Here is a 24,444-nt window from a genome sequence, read left to right as displayed (position 1 = left end):
TCCAGCATCATTTATTCCTCTGGCTTGAGGATACTGCAGAGCTGATCATGAATGTGTCCACCACTAAAAAGAAAATCAGTTGGAGTCAGACAGAAAACACTATAGCCCTTCCTTGCCCAGCTGAGCCAGGCCAAAGCAGTCACTGCCTTTAAACACGCTGTTCGAAAGAGATGTGTCTGCCTTCTCAGTGTTTGCATCCCAATTAGGGCTTCAAGAGCATCAGAAGGGCCCTTCCTCCGCAGTGATTTTATGGCTGTCATTAATCCCTTTTATGAGTCCAGCCCTCTGCTCAGATTACAAACGCCTGAAAGCAGAATATTTCTTTCAACCAAAGACAAATTATTCTTAAGTCTCCAACAAATCCTGGAAAAAAATTAGTTCTGCGTCCACCCCAAATGAAATACTGTGATTTTTATGTTACATATCTAGATATATAGGTATGTATTTGTTCAGCCACAAAGGTGAAAAATGTCTTATTCATCAAGGCACCTTCTGCTGCTCTGAATCCTTTTTGTGTTTCCACGCACACACCTTGCCAATGCCAGCCCCCAGGTAACCACAACACGTGGTCAGAGACTGGGAAAGCCCTGATCTTGTCTGGGGCAAGCTGCAGGCAGTCAGCACACCACTTCCCATCCTGATTTAACTGGGAAATACTTTCACTTCTTTTTCCCAATGACTGCTAATCCATGTCGGGCACAAGAACCATCAGTGCTCCCTCCCCAAGACTGGTCATTTATGGGTTTTTTTTTCTATTTGCTTTTCTGGTTTTCCTTCCTATTTGCCTCTGAAATAAATACCTAACAGTGAAATGCTCTTGCAAGAGGCATTGCTGCCTGTCCTAGTGGATATTTAATGACCCTCTGTTTTATGGAAAGAGGGACGTGAGTCCATGAGGACATGAGTTGAGTCTTCATCCCTGGAGATATTTAAAAAGACGTGTAGATGTGGTGCTTAGGGACGTGGTTTAGTGGTGGACTTGGCAGTGCTACATTAACGGTTGGACTTGGTGATCTTAAAGGTGCTTTCCAACCTAAACGATTCTATGATTCTATGATATGTCATATGTTCAATTTACATTCATTAGTATATTAATTCTTGGGGGAAAACATATCAAATTGCTCCACTTTTATCTCAATGAAATATCCCTTATGGTAGATGTGCCCTGTAAAAAATAATCAAGACAAGGACGTAATCAAGAGGGTAACAGACAAAGGATACTATAGAGCAGTATTTGTTGAGACACCCCAGCAAGTCTGCTTGTTTCTACTTCCTTTTAGATCTCTTTGTGTTGGGGTAAAGTCAAGAGAATCATAGAAGTGTTGGTGGAAGAGGCCTCTGGAGACCCCCACCCAGCCTTCCACTTGAAGCCCTGTCAGTAGCTCAGAGTAGCTGTAGCTTTGTCCAGCCAAATCTTGAAAACTTCCAACGACAGAGCTCCCCTGCCTCTCTGGTGCCCAGGGCTGTTGGGCCCTCCAGATGGAAACAACTTTCCTAATGTCCAGCCTGGACCTCCTAAGCCACAGTGTGTTGCTGTCCATTATGTCATCTGCCTCTGCTGAGAAGAGTTTGGCTACATGATTACAAGCTGCCCTTCAGTAGTTGCAGGCCACCACGAGATCACCAGTTAGCAGTCCTCCCTGGTGCCATGTAGCAGTGTGACATATCTCAGGGTCTCACTGCCAGGTTTGGGGGGTTGCTGGCACTGGCAAACGTGGTTTCGCTGATGTGCTTCTGCTTCTCTCTCCTGCAGACTGCAGTGAAGAAAATCCTTGTGAAGGTCTGAGCCGGCACGCAACTTTCACCAACTTCGGTATGGCCTTTCTCACCCTCTTTAGGGTGTCAACGGGGGACAACTGGAATGGTATCATGAAGGTGTGTGCAATCTCTGTCTGGGTACTTTCTTCTCTCTGCAGATATATAGATACAGATTTCAAACAAATTTAAGTAACTCTTGTGTGAAAAAAAAAAAAGGTTTCCTTTCCTTTTAAAACATCAAAATTAAACTTTCCCATTTAAAGGCCAAGTGTGTTTTCAAGGGATAATTTGTCCTAAGTCTTGCCCAACGTGACACTTAATTCTTTTTAATGTATATATAATTCTTGAGGAAAATCATGCCAGTTCTTGTGGCTGAGAGGAGTAACCATGTACTCTGTGCCCTGTGCCTTTGGAACATAACACAATCCTCCTCTTTGTAGATGATGTAATTGATGGTGTCTGTATTTTCTTCTATCCGTTTTAGTTGTTCCTACAAGCTGTTGTGTCTAGGATATGTAATTGTGTGCTTTTCAGTCCTCAGCAGTTTATCTTTGATGTTTCTGTATTTGGAGCCTAAGCAGAGCCCCAGCCCTTATGAATCCCTCACCTCTCCCTCTCTGTGCAGGACACTCTCCGGGAATGCACTCGGGAAGACAAGCACTGCCTCAGTTACCTGCCTGTTATCTCCCCTGTCTACTTCGTCACCTTCGTCCTCATTGCACAGTTCGTCCTAGTCAACGTAGTGGTGGCAGTGCTGATGAAGCACTTGGAGGAGAGCAACAAGGAGGCCAAGGAGGATGCTGAGATGGATGCTGAGATCGAGTTGGAGATGTCCAGAGGAGCAACCACCTCAGCCACCAGTGGGAGCAGGGGAGGTGCAGTGGCCCCGGAGAGCAGGGAACCCTACAGAAGTCAGGAGACCATGAAGTCAGAGTCAGCGGTGCAGGTGAAGCACCAAGCCCTGGTAATAGTTCACACAAAGTGTCTGCTCTTCTTGTGCTCAGGGTAGGGAGGGGACAGTTCTCAGCAGTCACTGCTGTCTGATCATCAGGCAGTCAGATCCCGAGTGATACAGAGCCAAAGAAGCAGGAGGAAGGCAGCTTTCCCAGGTACCCCTGTGGCAGAGCTGTCACCGCCACCTCCCCATCTTGAGTCATCTCAGGAGGGCTCCCTGAGGTGGAAGGCTGCTTGAAATGTTTCTCCAGGGTTAACGCTGTCCTGACCATTGTTCTGGGGGAGGGTTGAAAGTCCCTCTCTTGCCATTTCCAGTTCATTCAAAGGTTGTGAATTTTAAGTTCAGAAGCATAATAGCCACAGGTCCTTGTCCTGTTCTCCCAGCCAATGAATCGGTCCTTGTCATTTTAGCATGGGCAGCAGCACCAGGGAGCAATCTCATAAAGCCCTGGGAATGCTGGTACTGTCAGCCCTGACACAGGCAGCAAGGGATGGCATGAATTCCCTTCACACAGACAACAGAAATACTGCTAAGGTTCTTTTTAATCCCAGTTTGGGATTTCCAGAGGAGCCTCAAGCAAATCGTGGTGCGCAGCTCAGGAGGGCATGTCTGGCACTCGTGTAAGATGCAGCTTCCTACTGGCTCATGCTCTGCTTAGGGCATGGCTGACTTGGACCCTGGGAATTGTCAGAGCCCCTCAGCAAGAAGCTGGAGGTTCCTGGGCTGATTTTCCAGACACTGCCTGCTCTCTGATTTCTATTAGTCCTGTAGAAAAATAGGGCAATCGGAAGTCAGGGGGAAAGGAGGGGCATGAGATAATTGTCTCATCCCGTGTCAGCAGCACATGATTAAGAGTGAATACGAATTGCTTTGTCACCGTGATCGCAAATAAATCTACCACAAAATCAATTGGGGATTTGAGATTAAATTACATTAAATTAGATTTTTGTAAAATCTATCAGACTCTATTAAGTCAAGCAAAAAGGTATTTAGTTACACAGCGATGGGGAATTAGCTATTTGAATGTAGTTTCTAATAGACATTTCTGCAAGAATATGCACCATAAACACTCAGGTTGCTTTTCTCACTGAGGGAAGAAAGGGCACATCCTTTCACATAGGCTGTGATTGCAAACTGAGTTCAGTCTCCTTGGATTTTCCTCATCTTCCAATACCTCCCGAGCACATCAGGAGCAATGCAGAGCCTCCTCTTAGCCCTAGAAAACCCGTAGTGAGAGGTGACGCTCCCCAGAGGGAGAACAGCGTGAGCAGGTAGCTGGCCACAGATTTCCCCCTGCAGCTGAGATTGCTCGAATGCAGGTGAGGATTTGCAAGCCAGGGCTCCCCCTCCCCTGTGCGGGAGTGAGGCAGAGGCACCGTGGTGGGGCTGGGTTGTGGCGATGGCTCACATCCCAGACACCCAGGCTGTTCTGGGCAGGCGTGGATGGCTGGCAGCTCGGTGCTGCACTCCCTGCTAGCTGCACTGAAGAGGTTAAATACATAGAGCTCTCTATGACTAATCCTGCCACTGATGGTGGCATAGGCACCCTGGAAGGTGTTGCAAGATTCTCTGTATTTTCTTGCCATTTGTGCCAGTTTTTGCAGCCTACATTTCCTTTTCTCTTCCTTCCTGCTCTGGATGAATGGGGCAACTCGGAAATGCCACAGGGCCAACATGTTCGAGTGTTAAGACGCAGCTTTGCTCTGCTACTGATGCTTTTTATCTCCCCAATTTGAAGGAGGCGCTGAGCTGTGAGAATGTGTCTCTAGCCATCCCAGACTCAGACACGCTGGAGGGGGCAGGGGCTCCCATGATGGAAATCCCGTCCTTCTGCTCTGTTTCCCACCATGTCCTGACACCTTCCCACAAAACCCCAGGCCACGAGGCTGAGGTGAATGACGTCGCACCGTTGCTTCTGCGTTGTGGCATTGTGCTTTGGTGCTGTGCAGCTAGCGGTGGTGTCTGAATTGTCCTAAACCTGTCGCTTCACAGCCACAACAGTTGTTTCCATCCTCTGTCCTTCGTACTGCCTTTGCGTGTACATGAGCTGGGCAAAGAACATGTCCCAGCCAACTGCCAGCAGCCTTGTGTGGGACACAAATTAAATACTCTTTTTAGCTAAAGAAAGTCTTGCATTTGATGTGCAATGTGATGTGTGAGCAGTCTGTCTTCAAATGATATATCGAGAGCTGGAGGCAGGCAGAGACCCCTGTGGAAAAAGCACAGCCTAGTTTGGTTTTCTTACTGTTACTGTAAGAACCTGTTTATGATACAGTATTGAGGAAACAAAGGCATAAGTAGATCAACACATTAGGCTTTCAGCAAGCACTGGAGCTGTGGATTCAGGAGATGCTGTGGGGAGATCACCCAGCAGACCAGAAGGGCTGTAGCCCCCTCCGCTCAGTCCCTCCTAATTGCACCATGAACCGGTGCCCAGGTCACATCACGTAAAGGAATTGCACGGTTTGCCCTGCTGTGGTACAGTGCCCTCCTCAGGGTGAATGAGCTCCAGATGTCCTCCGGTGGGCACAAGAACGTGCGAGCCACAGTCAGTGATGAAGATGCACATGCTGCAGTGGGGAGCACACTTACTGTCATCAGAGAACTTCCAGTGGCCACCCAGAATTAATTTGCTTTAGACTTGGGCCGTTTTGCCCTTTATTACCTGACCTCTATCATGATGATCAAGCCACCTTCTAGTGGCAAGTATCTCACAGCACGTCCAAGCAAATTCTGGGCTCAGATTAAGGTCTTGATGACCAAGTGGTTTCCCCTGTGCAAGATGAGTGATATGAAGGGATAGTCCTCAAGGAAGTTCATGTCCATAGCTCTGCAGGGTGTCCATTACCTTGGCCACCTGGAAGCTGCAGAGGCTCAAAGGGAGATCGCAGTTCCAGGCATCTTTCAGGCATAGGCAAAATTTGGGACTTTGTAAATGCAACTGTAAGGGGTCCTGGGCTTCTGCTGGCAGAGCTGAGAGTTCATTACCTCCACAGGGAATGACAGCACAATACTGGATGCCACCGGAGTTGGCCGTGGAGGGATGCCAGCATTGGCAGGCACAGGCAGGGAGTTACCTCCTGCCCTTGTTGTGCCTCTGCCTTCCCCACCACAGAGGCTGCAGGGAATGGCTAAGCTTGCTTGCAGTGCTGGAGATGCACGCCTTCAGAGAGGAATCAGGAGGAGCCCTTCCTCTGGGAATTTTGCCCACAGCTTGTTTGCAGGCTCTTGGCTCCAGGCCTCTGAGAAGTTAACAGTGTTCCCTCTTCCGGAGTATCCTGCCAGTCACCTTTGCTTACAGAGTATCTTCTGGCCGTTTAATCACCCAGGAAGGGTCATGTCCTGTGGAGGTATTTGCAGGATTATTTCTTCTTTAGCTCCCTCTGCAGCAGAGCAAAATCAGAGCTCCAACAGACTATTGATTCCCAGACACAAGAGGAAGGAGTTGTGCTCACTGATTAAAGATGCTTAACTAAGCCTCTGAACTTCATCACCTTGAGCCTCTATGGTCAATTTAATGCCTTTGTATTTGGCCTGAGAGGGGTCCCACAGCGAGCTGGCTCCCACCTTGCACACCTCTATCAGATGCCTGGGATCCTCCTAAGCAACCAGGGTGCTTGCAGGCAGGATTCACCATAGGCAGTCTCAGCAGCACTGGTCCAGGTTGGGCTTTGATGGGTTTTGAAGGAGCCACATTGATTTCCAGAGCATGGGATCAGGCTCCTGAGTGCATCAGGCGTTTCCCACCAAAGAGGGGGAGCGGCAGCGCCCGTGGTGGTGGTGTCTCCAAACCTTCCTAGCTGTCGAGAGCAGCTCACCAGGTGTGAGCCAACAAGCTTCCTGCCCATGTTTCGTATTTCAGGTACTTATTACAGTGGCTTTGAAGCCATTTGAAATGTGCCCACGTCCCTAAGTCAATTGGGTCTCAGTAGCTGAAACCTTAAAAATTGCAGTTGTTTATGTCAAGAGGGGATTTCTGTTCATTTGTTCCAGCCAGAGAAGACAAATACAAGATCCTGTAAAGATGAACTGAGATTTAATAGACAAATGCTGTGGTCCTTCTGTCAGACTACTGAGAAAGTGGAACGAGACCTTTTGTTCCCTGTGTCGCACCAGGGTGTTAACAATCGCCCGCCTGCGTTCAGCTCAGGTGTTGCGATGCTGGTAGCTTATTAGCTGTAATGGCCAGAGGCCAGCTGGCACAGCCACACTGCTGATGCATTAATATATCAGACGAGAGACCTGGGTTGCACCCGGAGGGCTGCTGGGCAAGGCAGCAGTCAGCGCTGGATGCCAGCTACCTGTAAATAACTGTTGCTGATCCCCCCATCTTCTCAGCCAAGCTCAACAGGGTAAAAGCATTGAGTAATTTGTCTCGGGATGTGTCTCTTTAGGGATCTGAGGAAATAAATTTGTAAGCAGGAAATGTATGGAAAAAAACAGATTTAACCAGATCCTTGGTGACTTCCAAACTATCCAGCAAGGGATCTCAGGCCCAGATTTTGCTAGCAGAGAGGGAAAACAGCCCGGCAGAGCAAAGCAAAATACATTTAATTTAAGACATGCAGCTGGGAAAATGTTTTCAATCAGTCACTGGGAGGCTGACATTAAAGGAAAACCAGAGCGATTAGTCGTACTTTAGATAACGTGGTAAATTGTGAGGGGAATGTGTCTAGGACCAAAACTTCAGGGCCGGGAGCCAGGTTGCAGGTCCTGTTCCAAGGGCTCCCACTCCCCCAGCACTTGGCCAAGTCATGGCACCACCTCTCACAGCTGCTCCATCAGCACTGCAGAGACGTTGTTTGAGTCCCTAAAGCTTCTTAAGACCCCAGGATAAATTTGCTATAAAGTGCCTGAAGTGACAAGAGCCTCAGAGAAGCGGTGAGGGGTCAAGTTTAAGGTTGGTGACGTTCTCTGTCCGGGCACTTCCAACCAGACCCATTTCACAGTGAGAGCAAAGGCAGAGAAGTCCCTTTTCTACCCCTGAACAGGCTCCACACACACATACGTGCTGCCATGATGTCTCCTCCTTCCCTCTGCCTCCTGCCATGTGGCTGTCTTCTTCTGGGGTCAGTTGGTGCCCAAAATTCTCCATGAGAGGAGAGAGGCTGCAGGGTTCGCAGTGGTGTTAACATGTGTGTTTAAATGTCTGCCTGTATGTGTCTTTTGGGGAGATGATACATGATTTTCCAGAAATACTTGGTACCTGCAGTCAGCATGGCTGAGGACTGGCCAATTTTGCCCATCTGTCCCAGAGTAGCTTTGAGCAGAAGGGCGTCACCACCCAGGCCGGGCTGAAAGCATCCCTAGGAAAATTAGAGCAGAACAGTATGAGAAATGCTGGCTTTCTCGTGTGTTTAGAGGGTGGGCCCCATTTTCCTGGACCTTACTTTTTCTCTGTGGTGTCCAAGACTCGGCTTAGTGGTGGGTCCTTGATGCCTCATTTTACTCCAGCCGTAACTTGAGCTCTTCACTCAGCTAGCACAGCGTAGCTTTGGTATCCCATTGCAATCACCAGGGCTGCAGACTCCCTGCAAGATGCCAAGAGGAACATCTGCACGAGTTTTTAAACAAAAAGCAGACGATAAGGAGATATTGCTGTAAATTCACCACCAAGATGTTGAATGACTCCGTCTCCCTGTCTCCTTGCTTTGCAGGGTGGTGCAGCCTCTCTGAGGCCACAGGACTCTCAAAACCTGCTGACGGTCCGCAAGATCTCTGTTTCCCGTATGCACTCCTTGCCCAACGACAGCTACATGTTCCGGCCGGTGATGCCAGCGAAAGCCCCTTTCCCCCTCCATGAGGTGGAGATGGAAACGTATCCCTGCAAATCCCAAAGAGGTACTGCTTGCGGAGTTTTCCCTTCCTCCTCCTAGCTGAAACCATGGGGCAGCAGGTACGCGTGGTGGTTAGACGGGGAATAAGCAACCCACGCTGAATGTGGGCTGAGCCAGGGCTCGCTTGCTTTGATTTGATACCGTCAGCAGGACTTCAGTTTCCCACATGCCGCACAATTCTGTGTTTTCATCACGTCACTGCGTTTTCTCAGGAGAAAGCTGGCATCTTGAGTGTTTGACTGGGGAGAAGTGGGGCTCCCAAGCAATGTCAGAGGCGTAGCGGAAAGGCTGTTAGCTGAGGAAAAGGGTACGAGCTGCACATTTTTTCTGAAGTGATCAGCCCTGACATCATGACCACGAATCAATAAAGTCAACATGAAGAAAAGCTGGAGTGGTATTACTTCCTGACAGAGCTCCTTTACAGCTATTGTTTCAGGCAGTCTTCAGTCTCAGAGCAGTATCTTTTTAGCATGGTACATTGAGTTCAGAGATGCAGGAGTTTCTTTGGGAGCATAAAGATTAGAAACCACTCCCCAGTGCCTCCCCAGCCTGGCCTTATAATGAATTTTGTGGAGAGACCCTGCAGTCAGGGAATCACGAGCTACACAGCCTTTGAGTATACATTTACCCAACTGCATCCAAATACGTTTCCCCTAAAATGCCTTTCTATCATCTCTTTTGTTGTGCGAGTTGGTTTGAAGGGGAAATCAATAAGAAAGAAAATATCTGCCTCCCTAAAAGCACATGTGCTTCTTGAGTGGCTCCCAAGAACTTACCAGCCTGGTTTCCTTTGTGCAATGTTGTTTGAAATGCAAGAACTGCTTAGACAGATGAGTAGTGGCTTTGCAAACCCTAGTGGGGCTGGCAAGATCTGCTCTGATTTCCTTGGGTGAAGTAACTAACTCTATATTTGTTCAAACTCTCTGGATACCAGTTAATGTGCTCTGCTCAGTATTTATTATTATTTCACCTGCAAATTCTTTGCTAAGCAAAGAAAACAGAGGTTGAGTTTCATGGCTGGACTACTGGGGATGGTTTTCATCTCTGTAGTGGGTGTAAATCAGGATTTATACCAGTATAAAACTGTGGTGGTGTTGGCAGGGGTGGGTAGAGCTGAACAAGAATTTTCTCATGTTTCCCAAATTTCTCTCCAAGAGTACTTGAGCGATGGATATGACGGGGCTTACTTTTTGCCTGATCTGGTAGATGCATCCAACCAGCATCACCCAGAGCTGTGCTGCTTCTGAGCTGCCCAAACTCTGATTTAAGTCACAGTCCCTTAAGTTAGGTGCAGGTGAAACTGAGCACATAGAGAGACTCACAGTAGCATTTATGCTTTCAGGGACTTTTTAATGTCAGTTAAGGAATCTGGTCTTCTCTCAGCACTTTGGTGACTACATAGTGAAAATATTGTAAGATGACCAGGTGTTGTGTTATTTTGGTCTTAGATGCAGTTCTCTGATTTCCTAGAAAAACAAGAGAAAAATGCACAAATCCAGATATATTCAGTGGTCCTGAGTATGCAGTTTAGAAGGGGTTTTGGTTTCCTATACGAGAGCTAGATGGAAAGTTTCCAACAGAAGGAAATTCCAACTAAGGACGGGGAGGAGAGCATAGGGTTTTGATTTTATGACCATGTTTGTGACATTTTATGACAAAGTTTTTCTGCACCATAAAAAATGTTTCGTAAAGCCTGGATTAGCACATGAATCGTCCAGACTCACACTGAAACACTGGCTGTAGGAGAGCCCAAAAAAGAAATAGGGAGAAGTGGAGTGGGTTGGGGGGTGGGAAGCTTGCTGGTCTGCTCTTTCTGTGGTGTTCTGGAGAAAAGCTCCAAAAGAATAATGATTCAACACTAACTTTTCTTTCTTCCCAACAACAAATCTCTTTCTGAAATGCAACTGCAATCTGTCTGGATGGCTTTTGTCATAGGTTCAAGTTCCCTGACCTCTGGGCGAGATCTCTTGAAGTGATGGATAGCTGTGTTTTTAACATGGAGCAGCAATGTAGAAACAGACGTTGGGTTTCAAGCTAATGAGGACAATAAATCCTGCAGCCAAAAAAATAAAAAAGCAAAAGATCTTTCAAACAATGCAGAACTGCAGTAAAGCAGCACCACAAAGGGGCTGGGGAGGAGGGATTGCCTTTAGCCTCAGCCAGGGGACTGGGAGCTCTCAGGAAGAGAGTGATTCCTGCCTGATACATGAGCTCAGGAACTGTCAAAGCACATGAAGCTGTCTCCGTGCCGCTGGTCTGACCATGTTCATTCAAGGTCTGCCTCGTGGACAGACGGTGGTGGTGGTGTTTGGGCTGTAGTGAATAGGAGAACTGCCCTGTGCATGCCAGCGGTGTCTCCTCCCAGAGGAGTCAGTGGCAGGGTGCCCGCTGGCTGTATGAGGCTGTAGGTCGGACCTGTAAGTCAAGCTCTGGAGGCTCCGAGGAAGCTGAGCAGTGCTGCTCTTGCCTCCATGTGGCAGAGCAGTGCAAGGTTGCAAGCCCATCCTTGGCAGCACTGCAAAGACAACCCAGGCATCCTGACTCAGAGGAGCTGGCACAGCCACCAGACCTCCCCGATCCATGTTCTCTAAACAGGCAACATCCTTTTACAAATCCACGCAAAGCAATGCTACCAGGAAAGCAGCAATGGCAAGGTTTCAAATGCAACCCCACCTCCTGCCCTTCGTTTGCTGCCATGTGGTCCTGGTGGCCGCCATCCATGCTGAGTGTTGCAGCAGCTGCAAGAGAAGACTCCTCTTGCCTGAAATAGAAAGTAAGAGGCTATGAGCATAAAGTTTGTAACAGGTGATATCCCGGAGCAGGCAGAGCCACATGCAATGCTGCTGAATTGCAGAGGAGACTTCATCTGTAAGCTCCCTGCCATCCCTGATGAGACATGGCCTAGTATTCAAAGCAGGAGACAGGACAAGGGATATTTGGTGTTTAATCCTGGCACTGCCCAAGACTTACGCTGAGGCGTGGGATTTCAGCCAGACTAGACAGGCCTTTCCTTTCCCCTCCCACATTTGCTCCCCTCCTGGAGTCTGTGGGCACCGGTTCTGCCTCAAACCTTCGCAGCCCCCATGCCAGCAGTGGTGGTGACTGCTCGCTGTCCGTTTCCTAGGGTCCATCACCTCCGTCTGCTCCCAGCCCGTGGGAACGTGTTCCTCCCTGAGAGTCCCAACGGAGTCCCTCCAGCTGGCAGTCCGTTCTCCCAATCGCGAAGGCCGCCACCGCTGGAAGATCCTTCCCCCCCACATCACAGCTCGATCTCCTACTCTCAACAAGCTGCTGTGCAGACAGGTGAGAGGCCAAGAGCCTGCAGAGGTAAACTCCTTCGTAGTCACCTGGATGCTCCCCTTCTTTTCCAGTCCCCTCTTGGGTTTCTTTTCTGGGAGCTGAGAGTAGAATTCCCCTTTTTTAGAACAAAATGTTTCTGGTGCCATAAATTTTAATATACTCCAGTCGCAGCAAGTGACACACAGGGGAAGGCCCTTTTTACCTACTTTCATCTTTGTGGATGTACTATTCTATGAAAGAATAGCTAAAGCATAGAGAGAAGATGCCCAATTCAGTTTCACCAGTGCTGTGAGAAGCCTGCAGTCAGCCCTACACTGTGTCACTTTAGACAGGTTGCACTGACAGGATTTGGTGCTAGAGCAAGACCAAGTCTGAGCAGAAAGACCCAGCAGATACAAGCCCTGTACACATAGGCTCTGGGTCTGCTTGCTAGCAAAACTGCATCCTCTTGTACAGCGAGGGTCTGACGGGGGCTGGCACGATGGGGCAGGGATGGCGTGGTGCAGGGTGCGTTAGACCCACCAACCATTCTGCCACGTACCATGTTTCATCACTGGAAGTGCCGCCAGCCCAGCAGACACCCAGGCTCTCGCCTCATCCCTTTCTTCTCACCATCTAGGAGGCCATTCGAACAGATTCCGTGGACGGGCAGACTCCGGACCGCAAGGACAGCCTGCAAGCAGAGCCCGGAGAGATGCTACCATCAGCAAAGCAGCCCCAGAGCACCCTCACCCCCAGCCCACTCCATCCCACGGCTGCCTCCCTCCCAGGCACCCCTCCGTGCTCCTGCCCGTCCTCCCCACATCGGCACCCCAGCACACTCACACGGAAGCACACCTGCGGCCAGCACAGCGTCCCCAGCCGTCCCCCCAGCCCCAGCAGCAGCCCTCCCAACCCTGAGGGCTGCCTCTTCGAGTCCTCCGATCTGGCTGACGAGGAGGTTCGCCACATCAACAGCTCGGCCAAAGACTGGGGAGGGGAGCACTCGGACGCTGGGAGCCGCTCGACTTCACCGTTCATTTCCCCGGCCCCGTCTCCGGTGCCCCTCAAGAACTGCAGCACAACCAGCCTCTCCAGGGGCAGCAGCAAGGAGAAGGACTTGAAGAAGTTTTACAGCATTGATACGAAGGGCTTCCTCAACAAGCCCAGCTGGGCAGATGACCAAAGGCGGCACTCCATCGAGATCTGCCCCTCCATCAGCGATGGGGACTGTAGCTTTGAGGACCCTGCTGAGGAAAAGCAGCGGTCCCCTGCCCACATCCAGACGGAATCCGAGTATATCCACGGAGCCCGGAGGAAGAAGAAGATGAGCCCACCCTGCATTTCTATAGATCCTCCCATGGAGGACGACGGTGGGGCGGCCTCGCGCACCAAACCCTCTGAGAACAGCATGCTGCGGCGAAGGACCCCATCCTGCGAGTTCCCGGCTTACAGAGAGTCCCTGGAGCTCGTGGAGAGCCAGCCCGGGGAGCTGGCCTCCAAAGCGGAACGCCGGGGCCAGCCCGCGTGCCGTGGGGAGCACCTGACCATCCCCAACTTCTCCTTCGAGCAGTCGGACGGCAGCTCCTTGAGCAGCCTCTCGGATCTCCTCCTGGACAGCGGTCAGTCCACGCCGACCTCCGTGGACTCCCGGCCGGACCCCGCCACCTCCGAACTGAAAAAGCCGGATCACTTAAAAACTCAGTGGAGCAACGCCGAGAAAAGCAGAGAGCTCCTGGGCATTGCTAAGAGCCCCCTCCGGAAGCAGGACTTGGTCCCGGTGACTGTTTCGACAGAAGACGACATAGATGACCCAGTATAGCTTTCTGGGAGGGGGGAGCGGGGGGGTCTCAAGGGCTTGACACCAATGTGGGTTTCCAAACCGAGGGGACTGAGCGGCCACAGGTATGTGGGTGGCTGCTCTCTCGGTTTTTTTCCTTTCTCGCAGTCACTTGTTCTTAAGCGCTGTGGAGGTTTGCAAAAAAAAAAAACACAAAAAAAAAACCAAATAGAAAGAAAAAAATTAAAAAGAAAAAGAAACCAAACAAACGGCTGGATGAAACGGTGACGGGTTTCGGGGTGGGGGGAGCGGATTTGCAAAGCGGTTTGGGGGTTTCTTTTCTAAAGGGAAGGTGGAGTCGATTCAGGGGGTTGCTTCATTCCTCCCGCCCCACTCCGTGGCCTCAATCACATTGATTCAGGCTCGTGATGGTGGCGGTTGGGATTTGGGGGATTTTCTTCGGGTTTTGTTGGTTTTGGTTTTTTAAAGATGCTCAACTTTTAACAAGGCACCTTTTAGAGATGTCACGTTACGCGGGAGTGCCCCGGAGCTGGGAGCTGTACATTGTCTGTATATCAGCAGTTATATAAATAGAAATAATGTATTTGTGAGATACAAAACAAGGAAAAAAGACAAAAAAAATATACCCACAAAAACTCTCTCTTCATAATGCACATATTTTTATAGAGAAACGATACTGGTTTTTGCATTACATGTGACTCCACAACTGGGTGGTGTTTCCTTGGGTTTTATGTGGAACTAATTATTACGGCCATTCGTTTTCCAAATGTTTCTCTTCTTTCTTCACTTCCATTATTTTCCTCTCCTTCCCTCCACCATCATCCCGCCAGCTTCTTTTCACAGCTGATGCTTTAGACATCTCTCTCATTTTTCTTTTGTACTTTAGAGGTTGTCCTAACTACAGAAAAAAAACCAAATCACTACTGAATTGTAGCCAGTGCAATAATAAGTTATTCATTCTTCTTGTCTGTACAACTGTCCTGTTGCTTTTTTTTTTTCCCTTTTTTAGCTGAAATTCAGGTTAAATGTCGCAATAATCTGAACTAACATACACAAACACAGTTTCTTGTGTTACACAGAAAAAAAAAGATAAAAAAAGGAAAAAGTTAAATTTACAGAGAGATTAAAAAAAAACAAAACAAATAAATAGTAAATTATTTAAGAAATGTATTTTGTTTACTGCAGTTCAAAGTAAATTATTGATACAGTATGTAAAGGTATAAAGAGCTGTCTTAGGTGATGTTCTTTTGTGAGCATTTAAGCTAATGATTTGTCCTCCTCATAGCAGAATGCCTTCGAAACCTCGGTGGTAGCCGTAACCGTCCCATTTGCACTCCTTCTGTCGGTCTTCCCTCCACACCCCCTGCACCCACACGTGGACGCGTTCGCCTCCCAAGGCACTTCCGTCGCCGGCTCCGACTGAGAAGCCTCTAGAGGAATTCAGGTCACCTGTTAACACCACTTCTCTTTTTTTGCAGTTTTGGGGTTGATTTTTCTTTTTTAGCCTCCGGTCCCTACCCCCTCCCCGCCCCTCATCCAGGCCCTCTCACCGTGGGACAGCTTCGCCATGGAAAGCTGATGATATATAAGAACAGCAACGAGTCCGTCGCGAGGACGCGCCATCAGCCCGAGCGCCGGGCAGCGGCAGCGAAAAGACGACATACAGGGGAAAAAAAAATTAAATCGTTTTTGTTTGGTTCATTCCATGCCGCCTCATATTTATGCATTCACATATATCTTCTGTTATTTATGCATTCATTACTCAAAAGGAAATGTATCTTGTTTCACATGTATTAAACTGTATAAACTGGAAGTGTGGCCTGACTTTGTGCCGCAGGGCAGCGTGTAGCCGGGATGCCGAGCCCCGCTCCAGCACATCGTGTCCAGCCGGCAGGTCCCACTGCCCGCAGCCCAGCCCGAAGGTCTCCATCCCGCTCCTGGAGCTCGGCATCCCCTAAAACCTCCTCCCTAAATGTGGCCGAACTGTCCCCTTCCCCGCTGGCTTTTGGAGCTGGTCCCACCTCCCGCTCAGCTCCAACGGTGCCGCTCGGCGAATCCCTCACCTGACGCGAGAACCTCCATATGTCGAGCACTTCATGCCGGCTGCCGCCGAGCACCTGCGCCGCTGTAATTAAGAGTCATTTAGGATTATTGTAAATAATTATTCTGTCTCGGTGGGATAGCAAGGAATTTCAGAAAAGCACCATAAAAGTAATTATTAATAGCACTTTGGGGACTCCTTCCATTGCAGTTTAAGCAGCAGACTGGAAAGGAGGGGAGGTGAATTCTCCTGCGCTGGGCTGAATCCCGCCTGGAGGCGCATGGGACGCGCATGGGACGCCCCGGTGCGTCCCTCGGCCGAGGGGGAGGCTGCGCCGCGCAGCTGCTCGTGGTGTTACTTACTGCTGTAATTGTTCAGCTTTGCTGGGAAAGGCAGCGTCCCCAGTGCCCAAATCCCCTTCCCAGTGCTCCGGAGCTGCAGGGAAAGCCTCTCGCCGTGGGGTGGTGCGGCTGGTGGCTGATGATGATAACTCCCTGCGTGGTGACGGAGAGGTGGCTGGCGAACAAAAGTCGGAAGGCTTGAGGCCACGGCAGCGCGTCTGGGACGAGTTTGGGGAGTTGCTCCTGTGGCCCCTGCTCCTGGCTCGGCCTGGGGCTCCCACCCGGGCCCCAAGCCACGGGCCAGCACCACGTCTGTGTGAGAGGGCTGAATACTGGGGGCATCGAGATCCAGGTACCAAAGCCTTGATTTTGCAGCGGGAACCACAGCTTGAAGTGCATTAGCTGAGGCTCCAGCAGGCTAAAAAGGAGCCAAGGGGCTATTTTATTTTATGCTAGCAGAAATGTAAAGGGAGGAAAAGAAGAGGCGCTCCCTCTGCCTGTCACCCAGCCAGGATGAGGACCAGGATGGGATGGGACGGGACAGGCGTCTCCTGCTCCGCTGCGGCAGGAGCCCAGCGCGGCTGCAGCTGGAGACACAGGAGAAACCCATGGAGATCACCCAAAAGACACAGCAAGTTCTGGGGGTGGGTTTTATGTTATAAACCATCTCCTTTATAAAGAGGTAATTTGTTAAAACCAACGCGTTTCATGGAGTAGGAGCTTTGAGCGAACTGCCACCAGGGAAGGGCTTGGGAATTCCCAACGTTGGGAATAAACCCTGGTGAAGCCCCAGCAAGAGGAGCCCTGGCCCAGCACAGCCCCGGGATGCCGCAGGCAATCATAGGAAAGTCAGGCAGCAGCTCCAGGGGAGCTGCCAGGGGGAGCAAAGGAGGGAAAGTCTCCTATGTTTTAAATTTCAATTATAAAACTTTTTTTTTTTCCTAAAAGGAACAAATTTAGAAGGTATTTGTTCCCGCCTGCTCTAGAGTAGGGACAAAAGGAAAGAGCCTTTTCCCATCGCCTTCCCAAAGCATCTTTCCAAACTCACGGGGGTCTGAGGCAGTGCAGAGGGGCGCGAGCTGCATCCACGATCCATCTTCAGCAGATGGATGAGCTGTGGGTGTCTCTCCAAACCGAGTCTCTCTGCCACTTGTCACCTTCCTGACCAGCGGTTTCCAGCCAAGGAAAGAAAAATCCAATTATTTGAAGCGGAACCGCTGCTGTTAGAAGCTTTTTTGGCAAACTTGTGCTTTATTAGGCTGAAAATAAGCCTAAATCAGACCATTTAATTCCAAGCAGGTGTGTGGCACACAGGGGGCTGCAAAAAGGCTTTCCCTGCCCACAGCTACAGCTTGTGGTGGCTTCAGGAGTGCTGGGGGGGGGCTGCTCTGCGAATTGTCCCTTTCCCAGGACTCTTCCCCCTGCCCCGGCCAAGCACAGGGGATCCCACAGGCAAAAAAACCCAGGAATGAAACATCAGACCCATGAAGAGGTCGGCCCAGGCTGGCAGTTTGTTGGTGGCATGAAGAGGACACACCATGGGTCGTCACTGTCCTAATCCACACCACGACGACAGCTCTGCTCTCAGGTACGAAACGCCTCAGCTCAGGGCATCAGCAGAGCAAAATAACCTTTTCTTTCTTATTTCTGAGCTCAGCTGAAGTACAGGCAGCTTGCCAAGGCTGGGATATGGTCTCCATCCCACGACGTCCCACCTGCAAGGTGTGGGGCACCAAGACATCACCCATACCCCAGGCACGAGCTTCAGCTGGGAACTGCAAGTTCAGCGCTGCTTCAGCCAAAAGGAGAAGGGATTTAATGGGCTTTTGCTGCCCCTGAACAGCTGGCGAGGCTCACGGCCTCCCGGGGACCCGACCTCCCCGGCGCAGCCTCCCCGCTGCAGCAGCCTCCCATCGCAGCTGCCTGAGGGATGCAGCCATCCCCCAGGATGGCCCCGCAGCCGCGACGTCTGCCCCGGGCACCCGCCGAGACCGTCCCCGGGGTCTGGGGACATGGATCGGGCTCTTGCAAAAGCAGGAGGGAAGGACAAGGCCGGACCCTGGCACTGAGAGCAATTAGTGAAGACAAGGTGTCGTTTATGGTTTGCTGGATGCAAAACTCTACTCTGTAGCATAAAGAAGATGGTGGGGATGTAACCGTCTCTCTGAAGCCAGGGTGCAAGTCCTTACCGTGCGTCAGACGACGGGGAACTTGCTCACTTGCAGCAGACCTGATGTTCCCAGCCAAGGGCGTCTGAACGTGCCGTGTGGCTTCAGGACCCTCCTCTCAGGTACGGTCCCAAGGCCGGGGCGGTCATCACAGCCCAGTGGTGCCTCCCGCTACGCGTGGACGTGTGGCCCAACCAGCGCCCTGCTCCCCCCTTCCCCGCGGGTCTCCGACCCCCGTGGCGCAGGGAAGCCCACATCGCCTCGGAGGCTGCTACGAGACTTTGCATCGTGGCTGCAGGGCAGGGGCCCTGCCTGTCCCCTCTGACAAAGCCGCACCTTCCCAAACCGCATGAAGCTCAGGACCCATAACAACTCCTTCCGTGAGCCGGCAGGAACACCCCGGCAGCGCGGGGAGAGTCAAGCTCCGACTGAATTTTCTCAGACCATATAGTGACCATGAATCGACCCCTGATGTCTCTTTTGGGGACGGTCACCTGGACGTACAGGTACAAACTTCCCGAGCTCCCGGAGCTGGGGCCTTGGCCCAAACCTGGCCATGACCAGCTGCACAAACAGCTTAACATCGCCCGGTGTTCCTTTTCCGGCTGGTGAATCCCTGCAATGTTAAGCAATTTCCACCAGGCTGTCTGGAAGGGTTGCGTTGCTTTAAGATCAGAAGTGAATAGCACCGGCTAAATGCAAGTTGTTATTATTTAATTGGATCGATTTCTATTTTGCATTTTTAATGACAATTGAGTCGCATCCATTTGTCAGCCAGACTCGGCCCCACCGCTCTCCGTTTCAGCAAAACCACAGCCCACAGGGACGGCAGCGCTGCATCGGTCCGGGCTTGCCCAGCGCCGCTTCGGCGGCCTTTGAGGAGCAGGGATCAAGCAAGGATTGAAACCAATCATGCTGGGGAAGGGGCAGACGAAACCATCACAAAGCCACTGGAAGAGCTTTCAGGTGGTCTCTGTTTCAAGGTTAAATCTCGGATGGCATCAATCTGAAATTCTCTTTGTCAGGCTGGGGAGTAAAAAAAGCATTAAAAAAAAACAAACCCCAATCTGAATCCATCCCCAGTGCAATTAGATACAACCTTTAAACTATCAGTGTTGCGAGATCATACAGGTTGCATGAATACTAATAAGCATTTGATATTTGTACAAGCTTTCTTAGGATGACTAATTAAATTGACTTTATCCACTAAACCTTCCCTATTAAGCATTAAATACGTGGCTGTGTTTTAATGGCCGGGGCCATCTCATCTTCCATATGAGGGGGCTTAATTAGAAATTGTCCTGCATCCTGCCAGAGCCTCAGCACCAGCAGCACGGTCTGAGGGGCTGAACTCTCTGTGTCTTTTTTTTTTTTTTTTTTTTTTTAAGCAGCTCAACACATCTATCTGCTGCAATCCTGCTGGGGCCCTGGAATAACTCAAGCTCATGCCAGGTGGGTGCTCGATCTGTTTCCAGCAAAATGGTGCTAACGTAGGCAGCCCCGCTTCCCTCACGAGGGGTTTTAGCCCTTTCAGTGAGGCCAGCCCCAGCACGAGCTCCCTGCGGCAGCTGGGAGGGTGCAGAGGGGTTGCTCCGGGCTGGGGGCCGTGCAGCAGCACAGACGTGCTCCCCGGTTCGACACGGATGCACGCAGCAATGTCGCCAGGAGGGTTTCGTACCCAGGCTGGGGCTGTGACCAGGCTGGGCTGCTCCTCCTGCCAGGACCCTTCACTTGGGTTCACTCACTTCTAACTCAGGGTTGGGGTTTTTTCCAGCTGTGGCCGTTGGACTATTCAGTGAAAAAAAACCTGTTCATGAGGAGAGAGAAAATGCCAGCAACCCTCATTATGTCACACCACGGGAAAGAAACCAGATTAATTATTTGAATATTTGATTGAAATCCCCTGGAGCAACTCATTTTTAATTCTGCTTTGCCCCACTCAGAGGCACAAGCTGCCAAAGGCCCGTGGCGACGTCTCCAGGGTTTGCCGCAGATGCACAAGCAGAAAGCGGCTCTCCCACCTGAGTCATCCCCCAGAAACGCAGCCACCGCTGCGGCGGGTGGCCGACCAGCAGGAGGGCTTCGTGTCCGGCGAAGGAAGGAGCTTGGCTCCCCTCCCCTCGTCTCCCCAGAGCCTGATTGCTCTTATTCCTTATGCCCATATCGAATCCGATGGCCCCGCTGGGAACCAGCGTCTCTGGTCCTCCTCACCCTCTCCCCCTTCCTGCCTGCATGTTAATTTATTCTGACTGGCTCAGACCGAGGCACTAATTAATTTTCCTCATTAACCAAAAAAAAAAAATCTCACAAATGGTACCAAGTTCCAATACAAATTAATTCTTCATAGAAGACCAGGCATTTCACAGCTCGTTGGCAGCGACACCTCCCGTACCCAGCGGTGCTCTGCTTGCCACAGGGCTGGCAGCCACACGGCCAGGGGGGCGTCAGAGCTGGACCCCAACCTGCTAAATTACCCAGTGTAAGGAGGGGGAGCAGAATATTGAATATCGAAATGTCTGCTTTGGCTTTTTGCCCTGCTTCTCTGCTCTGGGGGGTTATCAGTAAAACGTGCTTGGGCTGAGGATGGAGCGAGTCTCCTCAGGTTCACACCCGGCCTGGGTTACAAAGCGCAGTGTGTGTCCCCGTCCCGGCAAAGCCCCCTCCCCGTTGTGCCCAGCGTGACGGGGACCCTCCTGGTGCAGCTGCGACCCCTTGGGCCTCGTTTCCCGGCTGGCTCGCAGCGTTCAGACACGTAACGTGAAAGTTCACCCCACCGGTCTTCGCCCCATTACCTTCCCACCAAAATAAATCTCCGGGTAAATATATTCAGCAAGAATTATGGCAAGAATATCCTCCTCTGATGTGTCATCTGATGATATGAGAATATCCTCCTTCCGTGCCGTTTGATTTGAGCAGCAGGTGGGAAGAGCTCTGAGAACAGAAGAAAAAGGCTGTTAAGACAAAGGGCAGGGAAGCTCTCTGCAGCCCCCTCGCAGAGACAAAATGCAGGCAGGGAAGAGTCAGGCTGGCAACGTTGTGCAAACAGTCTAAAAATAAAACCGGTTTATTGCAGATTAATGACACCATAAAATGTATTTCACTGGCCATTTAGCAGGTGTTGATCGTAAATATTTGGGATTAAAAATAAACTTTTCTGCTGTGCCACTGTATTGTCATTTCTGTCTCACCCACCTTCCCCGAGCGCCTGTTGGAAGCAATGAATCAGCCCCGGGGTTGGTTTAATCATACTCGAAAATGTAATGGTGACAAAGTACCTGCTTTCTGGGTATCTCCCTGCAGCACAGGACTTTTAAGCGCTCTCTCTCCCAGGCAGCAGTGAGCAGCAGCGCCCGGACCTGCCACTCACATCAAGGGCTCTGCTACTGCTATTGCAATTACGCCGAAGGAGCCCAGAGACGGGGTGATGGGCAACATGGTACGAGATACGCACCACCGGCTGTATCGCCCTGCGTCATGGGGCCAGTGCCTGACAGCTTTTCCCAGGAAACGGAGAGCTTCCATGTGCTCCCCCACTCCCGAGGGTTAGCTCAGCCCTCACCCACGCAAGTGCGGAGTCAATCCCTATGGAAACAGATGGTGACAGCACACAAATGCCTCCGAGAGCACCACCACGCTCCGGCCTCCCCAGGAGCCCATCGCCCCGGGAGCGAGGCAGCCTGTTCGGCTCTGGGCGTCAGGTCAAGGTACATCGGCTTGATTCAGTGACGGAGCTCCAAGCAATTTGGATTTTTCCAACCCCTGGCTCTTTCTGGAAACGAAAACATAATTCCCTTAGCTGTTTAGCATGCCTTGTGCATGGAGGTCAGTGCTAAAGGGACACCGGTGCGCTCGCTAGACCAGGAGTCGTTCTTCTGGAGCTGGGCCCTGACGTGGGCACAGCATCTGCAAGAGATGAGAAGTCAGCGAGCAGCAGGCACGTGCCCTTCCCCCCCGCGAGGATGGCTGCGGCCCCAAACGCCCCGGGGAGCCTTCCCGTTAGTCCCTTCCCTTCCCACAGGATCAGGGCAAGTCCGAGAGAAGAGGTGAATGTTCTACATGGCCGAGACATAGCAACATCATTAAGTAACACCCATGGAGTCACCGCGATCCACGAGTTTTCATTATGCTTGGAAATCAAACTCTCTGATGGATCATTAAGTTTTCCAGCAGGGTAAAAATGCTTCCTTGCTTGGGATTTCATTCTACTCACAAAGATTAAAAATGCAGCTAATTAGAACAAGACTGGCATGCAAGGGAGGAAAGGCAAAAAGGTCTTGTTATGGCTGGGAGGGGACAGAGACCTTCCACAAGCAGGTACAGATGACTCATACCTGCTGAATAACCCTGCTGCCTTCTCTCTGTCATGGGGAAGGTCTCCCAATGCTGATATTAACTCTTCCAGCAGCTGTGTATCACTTGCCAGGCAAGAAAAAAATCCTGAAATTAGCTCTTAGCTAGCTCTGGGTAGCTGGTAGCCAAGTAAAGTGTTAAACAGCCTTGCTAGCTGCATCAGACAGCTGGTCGAGAACTGTTTTATTTTCCCTGTTGATAATTTTCAGTTCAAATGAATTATTTTCTCTGAAGCATTTCTGAGGAGCAGGGGAGAAAGGATAAAATTTCAGCCATTCCCTCCCATCCCTCCTGCTTTTCTCCCATTCTTCTCTTGGCCAAATTCATTTGCTGAATGTTAAAAAAAAACAAACTCAAATAAAGCCTGAAAAATCAAGTTGAAATAGATATTGACAGAGAATACGTCTATTGGAACATGGAATGTATTTTTTCAGCATGAAGTGTAATGGTAGTTTACTTTCAGTCCAATATAAACCACACCACCCCTTGCAACAGAAGAGGCGGCATCTTGGGGTGTCCCTTTGCCTTAAGGAAAGACACCTGCAACGAACAGTCCACTGCGTGGCACTGTAGAGAGCCAAAGCAGCAAAGCCATCTCCGCCAGGTCTGCCAGGAGCTAGCGGACGAGGGCAAGGACTGAGGGGTTGTCGCAGCCGTGCTTGTCTGCGTCGCTGCTCAGCCCACGTGTGAAAGGTCTCCGACTCGTTGCAACCACAGCACGGGAAACCCAAACAGGCGCCGAGCCAGGGCTTCCTTCATTCCTCCCGTCCTTCCCCAAAGGGCCTGGCGGCAATCAAATGCCCCCCGGATCGCTCTCAACGAGGGGAGCATCGTCTAGGATGCAGAAAGGAGGTGAAGGGATGAACCGCAGCAGATGGCGGCCGAGCCCCCCAGCCTCTGTGGCGCCGGCATGCGCGTGGGCGGCGAAGCTTCCTGGCGTGAGCGGCGGCACGAGCGCGGCCCAGCCCGGCCAGCACCGTCACATCGCGGCCTCTGTGGGGAAACAGCAAGATCTGGTCAGCAGATTTCAGCGGTTTCAGCTCTGCAGAGCCTCAGCACGTTCATCTGCCTTGTTTACAAGCAAAATTCACCCCCTCCTTTTAATTAGAACAGGCTAATTAAACCAGCACAATCCCGTTCCCTCCCCTTCCCACAGTACGCGCGGCCACATCCAGACAACGGCGGCACGGAGGCACGGCTTCGCTCCCGAAGGCCGGGGCAACAACCACCCTGCTGCACGCGAAATCCCCTTGCTGCGGGACACGAACGGCCCGCCGGCCTCTCCCGCTCCTCTCATCGGCGTGGCTCGCGAGGGCGGCCCTCCGGAGACCACAAAAGGCACCATTTCCCACCGATCCCAAATGCTTTTCCTCCCTGGAAAACGCCTCGTGGCTCTGGCCCTCGCCCGGGAGCGGGTGCAGCCGCTTCGGCCCGGCCGGCAGCAACATCTAGTGGCCATGTCCTCGGTGCCTGCTACCGGGAGAAGGCCCCAGTCCCCTGCCTGCGCTTTAAAAAGAGATTACTGGGGTTGATACAGGCTAATATTAAAAAAACATAAATCCGGAAAGTTCGGAATATGAGGTAGCATGAAGCAGAAACGGGGAGAGCGGCCGGCGGGCCTCCGCCGCGGCCCCCCGGGCCTGGTGGGGCGGCCATGAGGGCGAGGGGGCTGCGGGGCCAGGCCCCGGCGAGGGGAGCAGCGCTGCGGGCGGCGCGGCCCGCACCGGGAGGGGGGTGCGGCTGGCCCCCGGGGGGCTGCCCGCGCTTTGGGGCGATCCGCCCGCGTTCGGGAGGCGGGGAGCGCCCTCCGAGCGGGAGCGCCGCGAAGCGCCGTCCGCCAGCAAGTCTGTCCCCGCCGCCGCGCCGTCCGTATCCACGGCAACGGCCGGAGCGCGGCCCCCTCGCAACGGGGCA

At 51.4% G+C, this 24,444-nt stretch overlaps 1 protein-coding gene across 1 annotated transcript in view; it reads left to right on the top strand.

Moving 5' to 3' along the window:
* CACNA1H (calcium voltage-gated channel subunit alpha1 H) overlaps positions 1-15,408 on the top strand; it is a 256,762-nt gene extending 241,354 nt beyond the window's left edge. Inside the window, exons 31-36 of the mRNA XM_082314504.1 lie at positions 1,754-1,875; positions 2,384-2,722; positions 4,452-4,604; positions 8,371-8,554; positions 11,675-11,853; positions 12,470-15,408. Coding sequence (XP_082170630.1) covers positions 1,754-1,875; positions 2,384-2,722; positions 4,452-4,604; positions 8,371-8,554; positions 11,675-11,853; positions 12,470-13,651 — 2,159 coding nt within the window. The 3' untranslated portion in view covers positions 13,652-15,408. The remainder of the gene's footprint in view (positions 1-1,753; positions 1,876-2,383; positions 2,723-4,451; positions 4,605-8,370; positions 8,555-11,674; positions 11,854-12,469) is intronic.
* Positions 15,409-24,444: the final 9,036 nt, after the last annotated feature.

The sequence above is a fragment of the Platalea leucorodia genome (assembly GCF_965183815.1).
Source record: "Platalea leucorodia genome assembly, chromosome: 5".
Taxonomy (NCBI): domain Eukaryota; kingdom Metazoa; phylum Chordata; class Aves; order Pelecaniformes; family Threskiornithidae; genus Platalea; species Platalea leucorodia.
Note: the sequence above shows the minus strand (reverse complement) of the source record. Positions and strands in the feature narration are given on the sequence as shown.